Source organism: Phodopus roborovskii, unplaced genomic scaffold, assembly GCF_943737965.1.
Source record: "Phodopus roborovskii unplaced genomic scaffold, PHOROB, whole genome shotgun sequence".
Taxonomy (NCBI): Eukaryota; Metazoa; Chordata; class Mammalia; order Rodentia; family Cricetidae; genus Phodopus; species Phodopus roborovskii.
The window spans coordinates 16554996-16578823 of record NW_026126525.1 but is presented as its reverse complement, the minus strand read 5'-3'; the positions used below and the strand labels follow the sequence as shown (position 1 = coordinate 16578823).

The 23828-nt window shown below is 37.8% G+C and overlaps 1 protein-coding gene across 1 annotated transcript; it reads right to left on the bottom strand.

Annotated features, from left to right (window-relative positions):
- Window positions 1–3489: 3489 nt before the first annotated feature.
- LOC127232467 (transmembrane protease serine 11B-like protein) lies at window positions 3490–22716 on the bottom strand. The gene is made up of 9 exons (XM_051198601.1): window positions 22584–22716; window positions 20267–20385; window positions 20110–20177; window positions 17728–17888; window positions 7279–7317; window positions 6632–6806; window positions 5452–5711; window positions 4492–4634; window positions 3490–3651 (listed from the first exon to the last, which is right to left on the bottom strand). The coding sequence occupies exons 1-9, from the start codon at window positions 22714–22716 to the stop codon at window positions 3490–3492; spliced, it is 1260 nt and encodes a 419-aa protein (XP_051054558.1).
- Window positions 22717–23828: the final 1112 nt, after the last annotated feature.

Sequence of the window (23828 nt, the reverse complement as noted above, 5' to 3'; positions counted from 1 at the left end):
AATGAAAATCCATTTTAAAACAAAGTATTCATCTCTATACCATAATCCCCTTTTTACCTTTAAAAGAATTGGTTGTGATCATTAACCATTTATAACCAAGCCCATTTAAATGACAACAAACATTTATAAACAATATTTGCGAATTTGGGCATCGTTCTTTCCAAACTGCTTCCTGCTGCTAGGGGGTGCTGTCATGGGGGAATCTGAAGGAGATGCAGAAATCCTGGCTGTAAGCTGCAAGGTTGCCTTATCCCAACTGTTTTGAATGTTGTATCACCTGGAACTGTTTCAGGGGTTCTTGCTTGATCAAACCACATTAGTATAGAAGGAATCCTCAGCTTTTCATTTTCTGTGGAAACAAAATTAGAAATCCTTTTCCCCAGTAACTTGTCCTTAGACTTAAATTTTGAAGTCAAAACATTATTTTTCAAGCTGATAAATTTTATTTTCTCAGGGGAGGCTTATATAGGATGGTGGGCAGGATGTGAGCAGGGTTTTTTTTTTTTTTTCCTTAAAAGAAACATTGTTTTTTAAAAGTTCCTTGAGATTATCAACAGGTTTGAATGTGTTAATGCATTCTGAGAATATAACATTTCAGAACAACAATTTGATGGTTACCTTTAGTCATTAACTTAACTACAACCAAGAATCCTCTGCGAATAGAGTCTCGGTGAAGGATTGTGGTGAAGTCAGGCAGGAACTTCAAACAGCCATTCACATCATATCCAAAGTCAACAACACAGAGAAATGAATAAACACATTCTAGCATGCTTGCCTGTACTTCTTGTGTTCATTCATTACATAGTTCATGACACACTGCCTAGAGGATGGTGGTACCCACAGTGGGTTGGCTCTTCCCACAGCAACTAATTTACAACTGTCCTCCACAGACATGGAACATTTCTTTTCTGCTCAAATTAGAAAGATACAATGTTTTACAAATACAAATTTACTTGGGAAAAGTGGTGTTGGTGTTATTTTCCAGTATGGAGTTTCTTGTTTTCTGGGAACTGTGGGAGCACATGGCTGGGTATTAATATTAATATTTTACCTTATAAAGCATCATTCTAGTGACAGAGCATGCCTATCTATCTCCCCCCCCCCGATCCCCACTACTGTTTCCAGAAACATCTTAGTCTTCTCACCTCTCTTTCAAGACTCACCAATGCCCTTGTATCTGTTTGACTCTTTGTTGCTGACAATCCCTAGGTTCTTGGGTCAGCCACATTATTCTATCAACATCACCTGCAGGCCTTTGTCACACTTGAGAATGTTAAACCAGATTAACCCCAATGGGAACAGTAGCTATCCAGAGATCAGCAGCTCTGGAGATGAGCCTGAAGTAGGATTGGGTGTCTTTATATTCTGGGCTCTATGGCGTTGACACCCATCTCTACAGCTTCTTGGAGAGTCACTTCTTAGATCAAGAAGGAGCTGAAATTCATCAGGAAGATGAGTGACCACATTACCAAGCCCCACAGGCTGACGGAATCCCACATAGGCTAGTGTGCTCACCCTCAAGTGGGACTAGAAACACTGACCTTCCTTGTTCCCACAAGAGGAAAGAAAAACTAGTCTACTTAATAATAGAACTACTAAGTAAACATACAATCAAGTGAACTATTAATGAATAAAAAAGGCTTTCCTTTGCATTTGTTTTCATTAGGATATAACATACATTTTTATTGATTTTGGATAGTTTTATATATAGATATACTGCAAATATAATTTTTATTTAAATTTGAAACAAGCTTGTTTTATATATCAATCACAGTTACTGGAATTTTGGATAGTTTAAAAATACATTACACATAGAGAATTCCACAAGAAATCTGTATTTATGCTGAATAATTACTGTCTATAACTTAAAATGTGCTTTTCTCTCTGTTTTTATTGGTGGTGAGAAACTCACAATGATTGTAGACATGGGTAAATGGCTCAATAAAAAGAGATTGTATATCATCAGATGAGAAACATCAAGAGCTGTGAGAAGATGAGAGTGTGTGTATGTGTGTGTGTGTGTGTAATTTTTTCTTTTTTTACATATTGATCCTAGTTCCCTCTCCCTCCCTCCCTCCCATACCCCTGTCCCCCACTCCTGTCCCATCCCACCCACCCCCCACTCCACAGGGAGGGTAATGCCTGTGAGAAGAGTTTTGTGCAGATTCTTGAGCTTCTATGTAGGCCAGAAGCAGGCTCCGGCAAGCTGTATGTGACTAGGTGATATTTCAAAGGCATAGATTCAGAAATCAAAAGAGCAAACTTTTTTGTAACAGTAGAAAGTCTGTTTTAAAAATGTTTCTATTGTATTGTTTTGTGTGTGTAGTCTGTATTCAAAAGAATAGTGGAGTCTGTAATGGATTTAATCATGAATATTCAGTGCAGGCATGTTCAACTATATGCAGTTCTCAACACCAATAAAGTAAAGTGTAATGAAAAAAAAGGAGGTTGTAATTCAATATCTCCTTTCAGACTAGGTAAGGTCACAACCACAACCTTCCACAAAGCTGTGAAAGTAGATATAGCATGTTCCAACCTGATCTTTGGGAGGCACTGGTCTCTGATTATGCAGTCTGATAAATCACTAGTCAGGGACATGCTTCCATAGTTCTACAAAGTCTATATGATAAAATTCAAGATCCTTATGTTTTGGTGAAATACTGATAATGTAGGCTGATAAACCAGGACACAGACAGTAGTTGAACAGCATTTTGGTGGGAATACTTTTTTTTTTTTTTTTTCCTAACAGCTTCCCAGACCAAGAAACTCAAGATTTCTTATCTTATTCTGTTGTGTTCTTACAAGTTTACAAATACTACCTTAGGGCTATAATTATTTCAAAATAGCCACAATAAACACTTAAAGAGCATGGAAAGTATTAGATGGTGGTGGCTTCACAGTTAAGAGCCCTGGCTGCTCCTCTAGATGATCTGGGTTCAATTCCCCATACCCACAAGGTAGCTCACAACTCTGTAACTGCAGTCCCAGAAGATTCAGTCCTATCTTCTGACCTCTAAGCATGTATTCAGTACAGGAAAAACACTCATACACATAGAATAATAATGTTTTAAAGGCATCTGAGGGTTTGCTGAATGATTAAGCACTTGCCATGAAAGCCAAAGGACAGAATTTGGGATCCACAGAATGCACATAAATTGGTGGGCATAGAAACCTGTATGTATTTCCATCCTTAGAAGACAGAGCCAGGGGTCCCAACAACAATGTGACTAATAATACAAAGTATATCTGAGAGCTCTTGGTTTGACCAAGACCCTGCCTTATTGAATAAGCTGCAAATATTGAGGATGGCTCTTAACATCAACTTCAGTCCACACATAAATATATAAGCACAGACACACATGTACCCAAATATATGCAAACATACATACACACAAAATGGAAAAAAAAAATAAAGAAACAGATTTCAAATAAGAGTTAGGAGTACTAGGCAGCGATGATCTGCGTTCAGTAATAGAAGATGATTTCCTACTAGATACCAGTCTTGGAGGCAATCCAGTCACGGTAGGCAGTCACTCTCATATAGACCCCTGGCTTATTGATTTGGCCACATTCATGCCCCCAGCTCACTATCCCAACAAGGTACCAAATATCTCGAGAATTGGGGTGAACTAGTGGTCCTCCAGAGTCACCCTAAATAAAACAAAGAACATTTATCACTTTGATAGGCTCATCTCAGTTTAGCTATATACAGTGATGTTCCAGATGAAGTTGCAAATTATTTATGTTTCATCAAGATCATTGAGAGGCATGTGGTATAAATCCCTATATACTCCTAACCTCAATTAATACTGACCAAAATGTATTCTCGGATTCTCTCTTGTGAGTATGAGAACTTGAAAGTATGACCTGGGAAGTCACAAAGTAGTGCTTGAGAAAATTTTTAGAAAATACATTTGAGTATGCTTGAAATTCAAAGTTTTGTATCTTAAAAAAATAATCAGGACTCTAGCCATGAGGGGGATAAGACAATAAGAGAAAATTTGGGATGACCTAACAATACTGAAATATTTCTGAGACTTATCTTTTGTGATCTATGGTTAAGAGGATGTACTCTGATTTGAGACAACCCAGAACATAGGTATACAATCCTACAGTCTAGTAGTATCTGTGTGATAATATAAGATAGTTAATGTCCATCTGCCTCTGTTTCTTTATGAAATTAGTATAAAGTACTAATACCATACAGTTATGGTGAGAATTGAATGATACAGTTATGGTGAAAATTAAATGAATTAATGTATGTGAAGGACCTAGGACAGAACTCAATTTGGAGAAATATCTATCATCAGTATTTATTGAACACTTATAAACATGTGCTACCAATAGGAAATCATCACATTAGAGGGTCACCAACAGGACTATCAAAGCACAACTAGAGCAGAACAGATGATCTCCATAATAAAGACCTTCGCAGAATGATAGCTGTTGTTTATACATTCTATGATCCTTATGATTAATCTCCAGACTTACCTGGCAAGCGTCTATATTGCCTTCCATGTAACCAGCACAGAGCATTGTGTCCACTATCCTACCATTGTAAGCTTCTTTCGCATTACAAGTGTTTGTATCAATAATTTTAACAGATGCTTTCTGAAGTAACACTGGGGAGTCACCTAAAGGAAATGAGTATGGTCAACATGGTGGGCAAAACAGGTGTCAAGGACCTGATCAGACAGAATAGAATGGACACTTGCCATTTTTTTTTAGGACACACACACATACACACACACACACACACACACACACACACACACACACACACACTCCTCTAACTGGAGATATCCTTCTATATGCTGTAAATATATGCTTCTCTTATTGTTTGATGAATAAGGCTGTTTCAGCCAGTGAACAGGCAAGATTTAGCCAGGTGAGAAATGCAAACAGAGAGACACTATGTAGTTGCTGCGGAAGCAAGAGACCCGGGCATCATCTGTAAGCCAAGACCATATGGAGATACACAGATGAATATAAATGAGTTAATAATTAAGAGAGAGATAGCCAATAAGAAGCCTGATCCACTGGCAAAAATGTTTATAATTAATATAAGCCTTTGCATATTTATTTGGGACTAAACAGTTGATGAACCAGACGGGACAGAAACTTCTGTCCACACATCTCTCTCAAGCTAATGAAAAAGAAATGTTCAAAATAGTCACTAGAAACACCTTTCAAGTGTTGCCATATTTTTTCCTTATATCATTGGTCCAGAAACTGTTCCATTAGCTTTTTACAAGACAGAGAGTTTCTATACCTAACTAGTCTCCATTGAATGTTTCAACCCAAAGCAGTCTATAAGGACCTGTACAATATTCTGAGAGATGGCCTGAAGAGGTTATGCATCCAGAGATAAAATGCTGCCTGAAACTCTGTGCTCAGATTGCTGCATGCTCACATTGCCCTTCTGTCTTAGCTGTGTGTCACTGGACTCACCGCTGTGAGAAAGTGCTCCCCATCCTGTAACAACGACTCCTTCACCTGGTGGGAAAATCTGCGTGGCTTCCGGAAGACAAACCCGATGTACATCGTTATTGAATAAAACTTTTTCAGTGAGCACGACAACTGCAATGTCATCATGATGTTTCCCCTTAACATAGTTTTCATGAATAATAACTTCTTGAACATAATGCTGCATGTAGGGTGGAGTTACTTCAGTGCCAAAGCTGATAGTTAAGTTCCTTGGATTATTTGTCCTGAGGAAAAAAAAACCAAAAACATACCTTTGTGTTTATTTAAAAAGACAGAAATACTGAATTTAGTAGCATATAGTAGAACATTTACACCTTCCATTAGTTTTTATAGCATCAATATTTCCTTGCATTATAGCCCATTGCAATGATGCAAGTATGAATATTTTGTTATATGTATGTCTGTGCACCACATGGCTACCTCAAATCCTTGGAGTTGAGAAGAGGGTATTGGATCCCCTGAAACTGTAGTTATGGACAATTGGGAGTGCCCATGTGGGTAATAGCAACCAGATTCAGGTCCTCAGTAAGTATTCTTATGCTTATCTATCTCTCCAGTCCCATAAAATCTGATTTTTTTAAATTTATTTTTAAAACATTTTGTTTGAATCTCTTCACAGATATGGGAATACAGTCCTTGCCTTAAAGAAGCTTAAATTTAATTTGAGTTGAACATACACACGGGTAATTATAAATGCCTAATATTTATGCACATTATTAATGAGACCAATAAATAGGAGGGCATAAATCTGCATGCTTAATAGGAAGGGAATTAGACTTTTAGAGAAAACAGCATTTTAGACTGAATCATGTTTGCCTAAAAGACCACAAGACTTGGGTAGCCATGCATTAGAGAGAGAGAAGAGATATGATGTTATATTTTAGTAACTGCGGGTTCTTTAGGATCTGAAGTATAAAGTAATGAGAAATAAGAGTCGTGTAAGAAAAAAATATATAAAATGTGAACATCATAAAAGTCAATTAAAATGTAATGACTCTTCCTATTTTTACTGGTTAAATTAGAAAGGTTGAGTAAGACTTACCTGCAATCTGTTTTTCAAACCTAGATGGAAGACAATTTGCCTAAAATAAAGGCTATCTAATTCCTTGTATTTCCTCAACCTTAAAAAATATGGTGAACTTACTTTTGAAAGCAGTGAGCCGCGGTCAGTAAGAATCTTGCACCAATTAGTGATGCCCCACAGTAGTGTCTGCCATTCACTCTAAGACTTGCTTGCCATGGCCATTCTCCTTTCTGAGCAGTGGAACCTCCCTTGATTCTGTCATAGGTTGCTGACATTCTTGGTCGTCTCCCACAGCCTTCAGAATGCATTGGTTTGGTTTCATTGAGGATAGAAAGGTATTAATTTGGTGACAGTAAAGAAGGTAAACTGAGTTTTCAGCTATTCTGGTTTGGTTACATGTAACACTGTCATCATCCAGCACTGGACAGGAATAGAATCATCTATACAGGAATCACTATCAGACCCAGGAGTCTCATTCAGTAACTTTAACCCTGGGAGACTATGTAAGTAAGTTGTGGAAGTCAAATTCTGAGGTAACTCATGGGCTCTACCACTGCACTCCCTATCAGTTATAAGTTGAATGAATCCAAGCAATCTTTTTGCTTCAGTTCCATCATCTCTAAGATACAATTGTAATAATTCCCTGCTCTAGGCATGAGCTGAAGATTGAGTAAGTTATCACTACATGTAAAATACTGTTGTTGTAATGATCATGACTATTGTGGTTTGGATTACTTCATACTTAATAGGAAAGAGTTTGAACTTACGGTTGTTGATTATCTTTTTAGCATCAACCTTACTGATTTCTGAAACAGAGCAAAAAGTCCACAGTAAATTTAAGCTGATAAATGGAGATAGCATCTTCCACAGACCAGAGAGTTTGTGCAGTAATTTGGCATCCAAAGCAAAGTATCATAGAAATGAAATAATTAGCTTATTGAAATTTTTATTTTGTTACAAATGAACACAGTATATTCAAGTACCATCTTCAAAGTTCCAAGTGAGAAATTAACTGCAGCTATATTTTACATCATACAATGTCAAAAACTAAGATTATCTTCTCTTGAAAAAAAAAAAGTAAGGCTAAAGAGGCCTCAGCTGGAGAATGCCAGGTCCTAGCTAGATCCCCCCTATCGGTGCAGAAACATCCTGAGTATCAGCCCAGCCTTTGTCCTCTACCACCAGCCCTTGGCTAGAGGTGAGTCTCGGACCAATTTGGGTGGACTCTTCCCTAAACCCATCCCCAGGAACTCCCTAGGTTGGCCCCCGATCTTGCTGCCCCTGTGTCCTGTCCCCATTGAGAGCACTCTTGGAGCTCTGATACACCCCCACCCACTCCCACTCAGAGCCTGCCCTCCCCCTACCCTGTGCCCTACCCTGCCCACTATCCTATCACTCTGGTTAAGCACTGGGACAGACGGTGGAGCCAACAATCCAGCCACCTTCAGGGAACTTCCTGGAGCTGCTCTGAGCATACTAGACCTGCCTATCCACACTGAACCACCCACAATTTCCACCTGCCTGTTCTCTGACCCCCATTGCTGGTCCTCTACTGGAACTCCAGGCCCCTCCCAGAGATTCACCTATCTACACAGGCCATAGATCCTTGACCCCCATCACAGGGCCTCTGCCAAAGAGGCCTCAGCTGGAGAGTGCCAGGCCCAGGCAAGATCTGCCTATCAGCTTAAGGAATATCCTGAGTCCCAGCCTTCAAGATCTTTGACTCCCGTCGCCAGTCTTCTGCTGTAGCCTGATCTTTGACCCCCATCACCAGGCCCCTGCCTGTGGAGAGACCTCCTAGAGAGCTTGGCCCAGCCAGAACTACAGACAAGGAACCTATCTGACTCACCTAAGCCCATGGGGAAGTACAATACAAAGAGGGAGAGACCCCCACCAACACCTGCTGGAAGAAGCTACGGGAAGACATACTACAAGAAAACACTAACAACAGAAAGACAATCATAACACCATCAAAATCTAGGGAATCTACATCAACTAGAACGGTACACAACAAAGCAGATGAAGCAGAAGAGAACGACTTAAAAATTATCGTCATACACAAAGAAAATGACTGACAAACTGCCAATAAAGATAAACAGTTTAAAGTTTCCTGCTTTGCTAAGAAGTCTGCCAAACACACTATGGTCTATAGGCTGAAGATGGAACATTATAGAAGAACTTCAGGAGACTGACCAGGCAGTGAGTTGTCTCTGTCATTTCTAGAGTTTATATATTATCGTTCTGTGGTCTTTGATGGAGTTGAAGACAGACAGTTGTGGTTATAGTTTTTCCTACTTAGGATTAAAGATAAATTACATATAGGACTTTAGACACCCAAAGATAGATGATGAAATATTTTTTTTAATCTTGCTAAATGTTATTGGACTAAATATTGTTAACTGTGATCCTTATTTGATAACTGTTATGTGATATATTTTGCTATGTTAAGGTTAAACCCCTTCTTTTTATTTAGACAGAAAAGAGAAGATGATGGGAGATGTCATTCTGTAAATATGTTTCTTGTATTGGTTACTGAATAAAGCACTGCTGGACAATAGGAAAGGAAAATAGGCAGGACTAGGAGACAAGGAGGAGAGAAGTAGCAGGGAGGAGATTAAAGATGGAAGACAGAGAGAGCAGACCGCTAGCCCCTCTCTCCCTTAAGGTCACAAGGATTAATGGAAATGGGTTAATAATTAAGACAGAGCTAGCCAATAAGAAACTAGTAACTGGCCAACAGAATTATATCAAAAAATTATTGTTATAAAAATGATAGAGGCCCTCAAGGAAGATGTGAGAAAATCCCTTAAAGAAATGGAAGAAAAAACAAACAGAAAGTTGGAAGAAATGAACAAATTTCTTAAAGAACATGAAGAAAGTAGAGAAAGCCAAGAAAAAAGCAATTAAACAGGTGAAGGAAATGGTTCAAGACTTGAAAAGTGAAATAGAGACAATAAAGAAAACACAAAATGAAGGAATTCTGGAAATAGAAAAACTGGGCAAATGATCAGGAACTACAGAATTCAAGAGATGGAAGAGAGAATCTCAGGCACGGAAGATAAACTAGAGGAAATAGATTCATTGACCAAAGAAAATCATAAATCCAACAAATCCTTAACACAAAACATCCAGAAAATGTGGGACACCGTGAAAAGGCCAAACCTAAGAATAATAGGCATAGACGAAGGTGAGGAAGCCCAGCTCAAAAGTGCTGAAAACATATTCAAGAAAATCATTGAGGAAAACTTTCCCAATCAGAAGAAGGACATGCCCATGAAAGTACAAGAAGCCTACCAAACACCAAATAAACTGGAACCAAAGAAAGAAGACCCCTCGACATATACTAATCAAAACACCTAACATACAGAATAAAGAAAGAATATTAAGAGCAGCGAAGGAAAAAAGACAGGAAACATAAAGGCAGACCTATCAAAATTACACCTGACTTCTCCATGGAAACTCTCAAGGCCACAAGGTCCAGATAGATGTTCTGCAAGTACTAAGAGCCAGCCCAGGCTACTATACCCAACAAAACTATCAATCACTATAGATAAAGAAAACAAGATATTTAATGACAATGCCAGAGTTATACAATATGTATCTACAAATCCAGCACTACAGAAAGTTTTGTAAGAAAATTCCAACACAAGAAAGTGAACTACACTCACAAAGATAGAGGCAACACTTCAACAGGGTAAAGCAGGAAAAATACATTCACAATACCACTGCCAACAACGAATCTAAAACAAACAAGCATTATCAATCAATGGTCCTTACTCTCCCTCAACAAATGGTCTTAACTCACCTATAAAAAGACACAGGCTAACAGAATGGATACAAAGACAGAATCCATACTCCTGCTACATACAAGAAACACATCTAAGCTTCAAAGTTAGACATCACCTCAGGGTAAAGGGCTGGGAAAAGTCCTTCCAATCAAATGGACCCAAGAAGCAATCAGGTGTACCTATCCTAATATCTAACAAGTTAGACTTCAAACCAAAATCAATCAAAAGAGATGAAGACAGTCATTTGTATTCATCACAGAAGTCCACCAACACAAAGTCTCAATTCTAGACATCTATGCCCCAAATTCAAAGGCACCCACATTCGTAAAAGAAACGCTACTAAAACTCAAACCTCACATAAAACCTCACACTCTTATAGTGGGAGACTTCAACACGCCACTCTCACCACTAGACAGGACCACCAATCAGAAACTCAACAAAGAAACAAAAGAATTAACAGAAGTTATGTCTCAATTGGGTTTAACAGACATCTATAGAACATTCCATCCAAAGACAAAAGAATATACCTTCTTCTCTGCTCCACATGGAACCTTCTCTAAAATCGACCACATACTAGGTGGCATAACAAACCTCAACAGATACAAGAGAATAGGAATAGTTCCCTGTATGTTCTCAGACCACCATGCTTTAAAATTGGAATTCAACAACAACACAAATCGCAAAAAACTTACAAACTCATGGAAACTGAACAATGTGCAATTGCACCACTCCTGGGTCAAAGAAGAAATAAAGAAAGAAATTAAGGACTTTCTAATATTCAACAAGAATGAGGATACAACATACCCGAACTTATGGGACACCTTGAAAGCAGTGCTACGTGGAAGTTAATTGCACTAAGTGCCCATATGAAGAAAACAGGATAATCACATTAGAGACTTAACAGCACAACTGAAAGCCTTAGAACAAAAAGAATCAAACTCACCCCAGAGAAGTAGAGGCCAGAAAATAATCAATTTGAGGGCAGAAATCAATAAAATAGAAACCGGGAAAACAAAACAAAAAAAAATCAAAGCTACAAAGAGTTGGTTTTTCGAGAAAATGAACAAGATAGACAAACCTTTATCCAAACTAACGAAAAAGCAGAGAGAGAACATGCCAATTAACAAAATCAGAAGCAAAAAGGGGGACACAGAGAAAATCCAGACAACTTTCAGGTCATACTTTGAAAACCTGTACTCCACAAAATTTGAAAATTAAAAGGAAATGAACAAATTTCTGGATAACTATCACTTACCAAAATTAAATCAAGAACAAACAACTTAAATATACCTATAACCCCCAATGAAATAGAAGCAGTCATCGAAAGCCTTCCAACCAAAAAAAGCCCAGGGCCAAATGGCTTCAGTACAGAATTCTACATGAAATTCACAGAAGAGCTAATACCAATACTCCTCAAATTGTTCCACACAATAGAAACAGAAGGTTCATTACAAAATCTTTCTACGAGGCCACAATCACCTTGGTACCCAAGCCTCACAAAGACACAACTAAGAAAGAAAACAACAGACCAATATCCCTGACGAACATCGATGCAAAAATACTCAATAAAATACTGGCAAACAAAATCCAGGAATACATCATAGATATCATCCACCATGACCAAGTTTGCTTCATCCCTGGATTACAGGGATGGTTTAACTTTCGAAAATCTATCAACGTGATCCACCATATAAACAAACTAAAAAAGAAAAACCATATAATCATCTCCCTAGATGCTTAAAAATCCTTCAACAAAATTCAATACCCTTTCATGATAAAGGTCTTGGAGAGATCAGGGATAACAGGAATATACCTAAACGTAATAAGAGCAATATACAGCAAACCAACAGCCAACATCAAACTTAATGGAGAGAAGCTTAAGGCGATTCCTCTAAAACTGCGAACAAGACAAGACTTCCCTCTCTCTCCATATCTCTTCAATATTGTAGTAGAAGTTCTAGCTAATGCTATAAGACAACAAAAGGAGATAAGGGGATCCAAAATGTAAAGGCAGAAGTCAAACTGTCTCTATTTGCAGATGATATGATAGTTTACATAAGAGACCCAGTAAACTCTACCAGGGAACTCCAACAGCTGACAAACACCTTCAGCAAAGTAGCAGGATACATGATATACACAAAAAAAAATCAGTAGCCCTACTTTTTTCAGATGGCAAAGAGGCTGAGAAAGAAATCAGAGAAACATCACCCTTTACAATAGTCAGAAACAACATAAAGTATCTTGGTGTAACGCTTACCAAACAATGAAAGACCTATATAATAAGAAATTTGTGGCTCTAAAGAAAGAAATTAAAGAAGATACCAGAAAATGGAAAGATCTCCCATGCTCTTGGATAGTTAGGATAAATATAGTAAAAATGGCAATTTTGCCAAAAGCAATCTACAGATTCAATGCAATCCCCATTAAAATCCCATCACAATTCTTCACTGACTTTGAAAGGATAATAATCAACTTTATATGGAAAAACAAAAGATCCAGGATAGCCAAAATAACCGTGTACAATAAAAGAACTTCAGGAGGCATCACCATCGCTGACTTTAAGCTCTACTACAGAGCTATAGTTCTGAAAACAGCCTGGTATTGGCACAAAAACAGACAGATAGACCATTGCAAACGAATTGAAAATGCTGATATTATCCCTGACACCCATGAACACCTGATTTTTGACAAAACAGCTAAAAGAATACAATGGGGGGGGGAAACATTTTCAACAAATGGTGCTGGCACAATTGAATGATGGTGTGTAAGAAGACTGCAGATAGACCCATGACTATCGCCATGGACAAAACTCAAGTCCAAATGGATCAAAGACCTCAACATCAATCCAGCCACACTGAACCTCTTAGAAGAGAAAGTTGATGGGAGATGTCATTTTGTATATGTTTCTCATACTGGTTAAATAAAGCACTGTTGGCCATTAGGAAAGCCATCTTTGGTAATCAGCAGCAGGGACAACTATGTCTTTCATTTCAGCAATGTTTTTGTTTACCAGATAAAAGACTCATGGCCAGAAAAAGATAAAGATTTACAGTAAAGACAGATTCACATTAAGAAAAAGCGCTAAATGTTTACAGTGTGTTTTAAAATATACGTAGACATGGAAAAAAAATAAAATGGTTTTAAAAAGACAGAGAACAGCTGGGTGTGGTAGCACAAGCCTTTAATCCCAGCACTCGGGAGTCAAAGGCAAGCAGATCTCTGTGATTCCAAGTAAACCTGGTATGCAGAGTAAATTCTAGGATAGATAAGAGTTACACAGAGAAACCCTGTCTCAAAAAATAAAAAATAAAAAGTAAACGAAACAGAGTAATAATAAAGCCACTTAAAGATGGAAAGCTCAGAAAGAATCTGGATACTGTACAGTATTATATTGTCTTTGTATTGTTTGACTGCTGAGGAAACAACTGTTGAAGAAAATGCTTCTGGATTAATTTTTATATTTTAAAATGCTTTGACTCCAAGATTTAAGTCTAAGGACAAGTTACTGGGGGAAAAGATTTCTATTTTTGTTTCCACAGAAAATGAAAAGCTGTGGATTCCTTTCAGTCTAATGTGGTTTGAGCAAGCCAGACCGCCTGAAACAGAGTACCAGGTGATCCTACATTCAAAACAGCTGGAAAAAGCAGCCTTACAGACTACAGCCAAGATTTCTTCATCTTCTTAGGATTCCCCCATGACAGCACCCTCTATCAGCAGGAAGTAGTTTGGAAAGAAAGACGCCCAAATTCCCAAATATTGTTTATAAATGTTTGTTTTCATTTAAATGGGGTTGGTTATAAATGGTTAATGATCACAATCAAATTCTTTTTAAAGGTAAAAAAGGGATTATGGTATAGATATGAATACTTTGTTGTGGAATGGATTTTCATTTATTGATACAATTTAAGGTCAATTTTGTGATGTGTATATTTCTCTTGCTTAAGTATTGTGTTTATATAGCTCATTTAAAAATATAATGCATAATTTAGTACGGATTTTAGATAGTTACTTATAGTAATCAAAACTTACAGCAAGGTGAGTAAGGATTTCTAGATATACAGACATGTATTTGAGATAAATAGGCATTCTTCAAACCTTTCAAAGACCTACAGAATATGGCATTTAAAATGGTTTAGGGTTTTTCTTGACAGACATAAATGCTACTGGCAACACCACCTGCATCAGAAAGGAAGATGGACATTGAAGAAACTCGTTAAGGAGTTTACTTCCTATATGGCAAGACTAGCCATTTGGAGAAGATACTGCTCTGTCTAGACTGTGTGATGTTATGCTGTATAAACTGGACATTCAGGACCCACAGAAAAGTGACTGCTGATTCAAGATGGACATTACTACAGCGTTCCTGCTTCATGGAAGAGTCTGCCAGACAATCTGCAGGACACAGAGGAAAGTGACTGACAAACTGCCAATACAAGAAGACAGTTTAAAGTTTTCTGCTTTGCTGAAGACTCTGCCATACACACTATGGCCTATGGGCTGAAGATGAAAGATTACAAAAGAACTTCGGGTGACCAGGCAGTGAGTTGTCTCTGTCATTTCTAGAGTTTATATGCTATCCTTCTGTGGTCTTTGAAGGAGTTGAAGACAGATAGTTATGGTTATAGTTTTCTTTAGTTAGGCTTAAAGATAAGTTACATATAGGACTTTAGACTCACAAATATAGGATAGATGATAGAATAGTTTCTTAAATCTGGCTAAATGTTAATGGACTAAATATTGTTAACTGTGATTCTTATTTGATAACTGTTATGTGATATATTCTGCTATGTTAAGGTTAAAACCCTTCTTTTTATTTTAGTCAGAAAAGAGGAGATGATGGGAGATGTCATTCTGTATATGTTTCTCATACTGGTTAATGAATAAAGCACTGTTTTCCAATAGGAAAGCAAGATAGGTGGGTCTAGGAGACAAGGAGGAAATAGGAAGTAGTAAGGAGGGTCAAGGTGGAGAGTCTGGAGAGAACAGAACCGCCATTCCTCTGCTCTCTGTAAGACCACGTGGAAATACATAGAAATGGGTTAATAATTAAGATAAAGCTAGCCAATAAGAAACAAGCCAACAGGATTATATCAAATACAGAGTCTCTGTGTGTTAATTGGGGCTGGCGTGGCGGCGGGACCAGACCAGGCGGCGGGAGGAAAAACCTTACTCCTTACAGAAAGTAGGAGGTACTCTTGAACAAATTGGTATAGGAGACTGCTTCCTGTATATAATTCCAGTAGCACAGACACTGAAATCACAATTAATAAATGGGACCTTCTCAAACTTAGAAGCTTCTGTAAGGCATAGGACACAGTCGAAAAGACCAAACGGCAGCCCACAGACTGGGAAAAGATTTTCACCAATCCTATATCCGACAAAGTGCTGATCTCCAAAATATACAAAGAACTCAAGAAACTAGTCAACAAAACACCAAATAACCCTATTAAAAAATGGGGTACAGAATTGAAGGAAGAATTCTCAATAGAGGAAATCAAAAATGCTGAAAGACACTTAAGAAAGTGCTCCACATCCTTAGCTATCAGGGAAATGCAAATCAAAACAACTTTGAGATACCATCTTACTCCTGCCAGAATGGCTAAAATTAGAAACACCAATGACAACTTATGCTGGAGAGGATGTGGAGAAAGGGGAACACTCCTCCAGTGCTAGTGGCAGTGCAAACTTGTACAGCCATTTTGGAGATCAGTATGGTGGTTCCTCGGGAAAATGGGAATCAGTTTACCACAGGACCCAGCAATCCCCCTCTTAGGCATATACCCAAATGATCCACATCCATGCAACAAAGACATCTATTCAACTATGTTCATAGCAGCACTATTTGTAATAGCAAGAACCTGGAAACAACCTAGATGTCCCTCAACTGAAGAATGGATAAAGAAGATGTGGCACATCTACACAATGGAATACTACTCTGCAAAAAAAAAGAAGTAATGGAAACTTGAAATTCACAGGCAAGTGGATGGAACTTGAAGAAACCATCCTGAATGAGGTAACAAAAAGTACATGGTATGTACTTGCTCATATATGGATTTTAGACCTAGAGCAAAGGATCACCAGCCTATAATTCACACCACCAGAGGAATTAGGATACAAGGTGTATTCTAAGAGATTCATATAAGGTCCCTTACATCAGGGGGAAGGGACCAGTCCCCCGCCAGAGCACATGCGAAGAGGGAGCCGTGAATGGAGAGAGAACTAGGAGAAGAGAAGGGGAGGAGAGGAAAGCACTAGGAAGATTGAGTCATGGTAGGAATAGAAAACAGAAGACAGGAGAGAGAACTTAAAAGAGGGAGCCATTATTGGTTTGAAGAGAAAAGTGAACCTAAAGAAAGGTCTAGAAACCTACAAGACTGACTCTAACAATTTGAGTATCTGTGGAAAGGCTACCATATATGCCCTTCCCTGATAGTGAGAGCAACAACTAACTTTTCCACCATCGTGGAGCCCTCATCTAGTACCTGCTGCAAACAGAAGCAAACACCTATAACTAAACACTACGTTGAACTAGAATCTACATGCAGAGAGAGAGGACAAGACCAGGTTGCAGAAACACATAGAGACAGGTGACCTAAAGAAGGAGGAGCTACTGGGACCCACAGACTGATAGCTGGGAATCCAGCATGGGACTGACTCAGACCCTCTGAATATGGGTCTCAGCCAGAAGAACTGAGCAATGTAAGGGACCTCAGACAGTGGAACCTGGATGTATTCTTGATGCACAATAGGACCTTGCGGACACATCCCCCATGAAGGGACACTCTTTTAACCTAGAGACAGGACAAAAGTCCTAGTCCCTACCTCAAACTACTTGACAGATTTACATGACCCCACCTGCATAGCATTGCCCTACATGTGGAATGGGGGTGGGGAATGGGAGGGGAGGGTGGTCAGGGGGCATGTGAGTGGGGGAGAGAGGGTAAGAGTGAGTGAGTGAGTGAAGGAGGGAGGCAGAAAAGGGGGGAAGGTGGGAGGGAGGGAAAGGGAACTAGGATCGACATGTTAAGTTAAAACAAACTAATAAAGTAAAATGTGAAAAAAAATAAAAAAGAGTAAGTTCCATAAGTGAATCTTAATCATTTCAGTATGTAAATACAACTTCTAAAGAGATAAAGTATAGAGTTGTGGGTCAAATGTTAACTTTTATACATCAAGAAAATAAAAGTAAAACATAGCATCACCTAAAATATTTGCTAAGTGTGTTAATATCTACTGTAGAATGAGAAGCCATCCCCCCTTGTTCTAAGCCTGCAATTATAGAATTTCTAGGAAATGAATGAAAAATGGAATTTTCTCTGATCTAAGGTGACATTCCTTTAAAAAGTAAACTTTGTAGTTGGTGTTTATGACATGTCCTGGGCACAACATGATACAGTGACACTGCTCTTATCCAATTAGTGAGCTTACCCATGAGCTTTAGAGACTTGGGATCTGTAGTCAGAGATCCTGATTGGTTCTCCAGCATCTGGCGTAAGATGCTTTCGATTCTCCTTCTTGTGTTTTCCTTGTTTGACCTGGGATCCTTGAACACCAGCCATATATTTGCTGTCAAGCTGTTGCTATCAGGACTAGAAATAATATAAAGCTTTCAAACGATGTTAAAATTAACACCCCTTCTATATCTTTCATATCTTGATTTTTGTCTCCTCTTTATGGGTTTATGCAGTAACATCACTTTAGGTGGAGATTTTAGTCTGCCATATGTTAACATGCATGTGTCAACTGAAAGTATACAGCTATGCTATGCATTTTGGAAGACCTGCAATGCTATATATCTATCAGAAACAGAAGTAGCCTAACATACCAAGGAAAGACAGTGTGTGTGTGTGTGTGTGTGTGTGTGTGTGTATTCATTAATCATTTATTGAGCAATTGCTATAAATGTGTGACTATGATGAGTGATAACTAAGGCACAGTTCCTACCCTCAAGGAATTTTTCAGACTTTAATGAGAGATACGGCATGTGTGAAAAGGACTATAATAATTGACACAGAAACAGTAAGTTACTTATCTTAATCACAGATATTTGGAGGAAATATACATAATGCTTACTTAAAGGATTAAAGGAAAATTCATGGAAGCATTGATATTTACTGGATATTAAAATTCTTTTATTTCTATTTCATCATCGAATTGAAATTTTCATCAAGCAGATATGAGAGTTTTATCAGAATAACCATGGAAATGATATTAAATAATTTTATTGATTAGTGATATGTCACAGCTACTTTGTTGTTACATTTGTTGGTGCATTTCTACTATGCTATAATAATGGTATTAGTATACGACTTTATGAACAAGGATAAACTGAATACCTTAGCACTTATGTAATGTACTTAGAAGGATGACACTACCAAAGTCAAAATTTTACTCAGTGCAGACGTACTCTGAATTTTTTAGACTATACATTGTTTCTCTATGCCTAGTTTTCCAGTGTGTAGGAGATTGGGCTCTGATGGAGAAGGGCCCTACTGCTAGCCAGTACACAACAAGGATGAGAAAATGTATAAAACTGTCCTTGAAGTAATGTGACTATGGTGTTCAAGGAAGACTTGCACAACTTGAGAGGAAAAACTTACCAGCAGAAATACTGTACAATGAGTGTATAGATATGATTAAGAGCCCTGGGAGCAGCATCTGGAAAAAGCCTCAATACTGTGTGTGCAAAGCAATTTCTGAAAGCTACTTAGCTCTTGTGAATTTTGTTTATTAAGCAGTACATGCCAAACAGAAGTGTCTTGTGGCCTCTTCTTCCCTTTGTCTGGACTTTTGTTACCTATAGACACCTGAATTACATGCATGTGTGATAAAACAGAAATACAGACACACACACACACACACACCACATTGTGTGCAGTCACCTATGAGAGGTACATAGGACCTTCAACATTAGTTTTCCATTTTGGTCCAATAGTAAAAGTTAACCCAAGGTTAATGCTAATGGGAGCCTCAATCTATCCTGCAATTCTGGGAGTCATATTAGTCCAGGAATGGGGGAGCAAAGGTAGACATTAGTAGCATTGATCAAAGTAAAAGCTATATTCACATTCATTTGAGATGTGTTTACTTGCAAATATTTCTACACACATTATCTTTTTATTTTGCTTTCTGGTCTATGAAGAACACAAGAAAACTGTGGCACTGACATTTCATTAGACAGAGAGTTTCACATGGTAATGTGACTCTCTTGAGGCTCTGAGGCTATTAAGTTATAAAATATGGGTTCGGGTTGCCCAGTGCCTAGTTTACTGCTCTCTCTTGTTACTCTTTGGTATTCTAAACCCATGTGCATGGCACACACTATTTTTTTGTTGTGTGTGGAAGCCTTTTGTGAAATCAAAGCCTAGAACAGGTGTGATTTATTCTACCCCACTTAAGAAGAACCCTAAGAATAGTTCAAATGACATTTGGCTGACTTTCAAATAGAAAGACCAAAAAAATAAAATCTTTATTTCTGATACTCATTAATAAAACCAGTAGAGGATCAATCATTTGACTTAGGGACCATCTAATGGTTTCTCAATACAAATACTTCAGAAATGAAGATAAATAGAATGTAATCTAAGTATAAATATATTCCCTTAAACCTAATAACCTCCACCGTATAAGTTCAATATTTCCTTTGAACAATTATGCTGATAGGTATGATAATGTTAGTACTTAGTTATTATTGGCAATGGTTATGACATATCAGAAGATTTTAGCTTCATCTTCCCTGGAACCCTTGAAGTATAATAATATGTATGATGGCTTTATCTCTTTTCCTGGTGATTAATGACAGTCACTTACACCAATGTGATGATTTGAGAGTTGATATATTGTCTGTAAATGTTAGAATTTTGAAAGGTATCAACCATCTGTTAAGAGACAACATAGAGTTAAACATCAAACTTCAATAATATGTTTATATTCAAACAGTTAACAAGTACAGGAAAATCTAGCTTACTTTAGTCTCGAGGATTTTACTGATGTAGTTACTTTCTGGTGATGTCTCCCTCTCATAATTTCTGTCATATGGAATATTCAATACTTTAAAGCTACCTTGATAGTAGTAGATCTTGTTTTCTGTAAGATAAATATGGTTCAAGAACTACTTAAATTAAATTTACTTCACATCAAGACACAGATTGCATAGCAACACAAAGCAGGATATACTGTGTTCATTAGATATTGATAGCCCTTGTGAATATTTCTGTAACGACTGAGTAGATAACCTCTGTATTGTAAAAAAAATAGTTTTAAAACCAATAATAGAAAACAGATAGATGATAGACAGACAGAGAGAGAGAGAGAGAGAGAGAGATAGATAGATAGATACAGATAGATCGATAGAGGATAGATGATAGGAAAAATTCAAAGAATAACATTTTTAAATCTTTGTACACACATGAGTGATTTGTGTGTATAATATACATGCATGTGCATGCTTATATGTGAGAGTTGGGAAATGCAAGTGTCAGGGCACAAGTGTGAAAGTCAGAGGACAACCGCATATGTCAGTCCTTCTATATTGTTTGATACAGAGTCTCTCTTGTTTGCTACTGTGTTTGCTTGGCTAGCTGGATTGCAAGCTTCCAAGAGTTCCCTTGTATCCACCTCCCATCTTTCCACATATGTACTGTGATTATAGATGTGCACTACAGGACCTGGTTTGACTTGGGTTCTGAAGTCTGAACCCCAGTCAACATAATGGAATACAAGTTCTCTACCCACTGAGCAATCTCCTCAGCCCTAAGAGTAGGATCTTGATTGAGACAGAAATAACTACACTGTAGTGGCTTCTGTTTAGAGTAACCAGTTGTCAGATTATAGATTTCAAAATTACCATTCATTAAGTATTACTACTTTATGATACTATAGAAAAATCTTAAGAAGCACACTAAATTTTCAAGGGAAATACAATCTCACAGTAATTAGGTAATTTTCATAAATATATATATATATATATATATATATATATATATAGAGAGAGAGAGAGAGAGAGAGAGAGAGAGAGAGAGAGAGAGTCAAGGGCATAAAAACAGACAGGCAGACCAATGGAATCAAATCAAAGACCCCAATATCAACTCACACACCTATGAACACCTAATTTTTGACAAAGAAGCTAAAAGTATCAAATGGATAAAAGAAAATATATTCAGCAAATGGTGGTAGTATAACTGGCTCTCAGCATGTAGAAGAATGCAAATAGATCCATATCTATTGCCATGCTCAAAACTCAAGTGGTTTTGATTTATATTTCCCTGATGACTAAGGATGTTGAACATTTCCTTAAGTGTTTTTCTGCCATTTGAGCTGGTTCTGTTAAGAATTCTCTATTTAGATTCTTCCATTGAGAATTCTCTATTTAGTTCTGTACCCCACTATTCAATTGGATTTTTTGGTGTTCTGGTAACTAGCTTCTTGAGTTCTTTGTATATTTTGGAGATCAGCCTCTATCAGATGTGGGGTTGGTGAAGATCTTTTCTCATTCTGTACAGAGCCATTTTGTCTTGTTGACCATGTTCTTTGCTTTACAGAAGTTTCTCAGTTTCAGGTTTCATTTGTTAATTGTTGCTCTCAGAGTCTGTGTTATTGGTGTTCGATTAAGGAAGTGGTCTCCTGTGCCTATGTGTACATACGTATTTCCCACTTTCTCTTCTATGAGGTTCCATGTGGATGGAAGGAGTGGGAGGAAAAGAGAGAGGATGAACTTGGATTGGAATGTAAAAATAAAATAAAAATACAAAAGAAGAGCCAAGGATAAAACCTCAACTATCTGACTCCAAGGCCTACAATCAATATATTATACTCCATTCCTCAATTTTCACAAATACTAATCATATGCATGTGTATCATATCTTATTTATAATATAAATGATATCAAAAGAAATTTGCTATTTTCAAAAGACAATCTTCAGTAAGAACAGTAAAGATCAACAGTTGGGAGAGGAAGAATTAGCCTTTTTCAAGGGTGAACTCTTTTATTGTTTATCCAATAAGCAAAGATCAACCTTGAAACAGCATACCACATGTAGAATAACTTTTTCTTGTTTATCAGTCCTGTGTTCATCTGTGTCTAAATTTATGTTCTTGCACCTGTGTGTATAGAGTGTGTCTATAGTACAACATTTGCTAATGCTAGTGATGTTCTCTTGCTGGACCCAAGGTCCCCAAGGCTTCTATAGAGGGAGATAATTCAAGCGTTACAATTCCTTCTTTATGTCTCACAGAAATTAAAATAAAGACACATCAAAAAGAAATTAATACAAATGTATACCAACCTACTGCCAGAAAGTGAACTAAGAGTCCAATAGTTACCCCAAGGACTGCCAGTGCTCCCAGCACACCAAGGATGATTACCCACAGTGGGAAAGTTTTGCGGGATGCTATGACTGGTCTGCAAATGAAGGACATGAAAAATACATCAAAACGCACACACACACATTTCAGATCTGTATTACTTTCCTCTTGTAGCTCCCCATAATTAGGTGCAGATGTATAAATGACATAGAAGAAAAGGGGGGAGAAAGGTGAGCAAGGTGGATTTGTGAGTAGGTGTTTGCAGCTGGAACCACATGGTATGAGTTTGATCCCAGGGCCCACATGGTGGAAGGGGAGAATCCAGCCTCACATCCTCTAATCTTCACTTATATACCATGGCATGCACATATAAACCTGTGTGTGCTGGTATACACACACACACACACACACACACACACACACACACACACACACACACACAAAACACACACAAAATAAATAAATAAACAAATAAATAGTAATGAAAAATTAAGGAAACAAGAATGTATAGTGCTTGGGAAGGAAAACACCAAGAGGTAGTGTGCATGACCATAGTTGGAAGAAAAGAAAAAATGACAGAAGAGGTCAGCCAGAACAGAAACTATCATAATCCTTGTGAATAGAACAATGGGAGCCTGGGTGATCATATCAAGAAAGGAAAGAAAATGAAGAATTTGAAAGAGTTTACAAACTGAAAATATGTGTCAGAACTTGGGGACCATATTAATAAAGGGGGGAAACATGTTTTAAATGGGAGTGCAAAATTTGAGGACAAAAACAATACATTTTTTAAACCTGAATTTTGAAGGACTTACAGATTTCCAGTACACATCAGATATGTCATGTTGGTGATTAATTGAGGAACCACGGCTATGGAAAGGAACCTAGCAAGCATCTACATGCAAGGAGAAAAGAGATTCTAAAACTGGATCTGTATGAGACAGTGTTGCACAAAACTGGAATTTCTCTTTCCAAAGCAAAATATTTGTCTCCAATCTCACTGTGGTTAAGTTGTCATGCGTTTTTCATATGCTTCCTGAATTTTCCCTTCCGAATGCTTGGGGACTCTTGAGAGATGAGCCCGTTTCCTGGCTGACTCAGAACATTGTTGCTCCTTAGAGATCACCTCAGCTCACAAGCACTCAGTTCCCACAGCATGTTTCTCATTGAAGAGGTTCTGGTCCCACGCCACACCCTTGTCTGTCAATCTTCTGTGGACTTTTACA

What these genes read in the sequence shown, in the direction of transcription:
- LOC127232467 (XM_051198601.1), bottom strand. Translation starts at nt 22,716, where the DNA reads ATGTCCTTCATTTGCAGACCAGTCATAGCATCCCGCAAAACTTTCCCA. An exon ending in GTAAAATCCTCGAGACTAAA is followed by an intron (nt 20,178 to 20,266) that starts GTAAGCTAGATT and finishes GTCTCTTAACAG; the next exon opens with ATGGTTGATACCTTTCAAAA. An exon ending in GGGAGCACTTTCTCACAGCG is followed by an intron (nt 4,635 to 5,451) that starts GTGAGTCCAGTG and finishes CATTTCCTTTAG; the next exon opens with GTGACTCCCCAGTGTTACTT.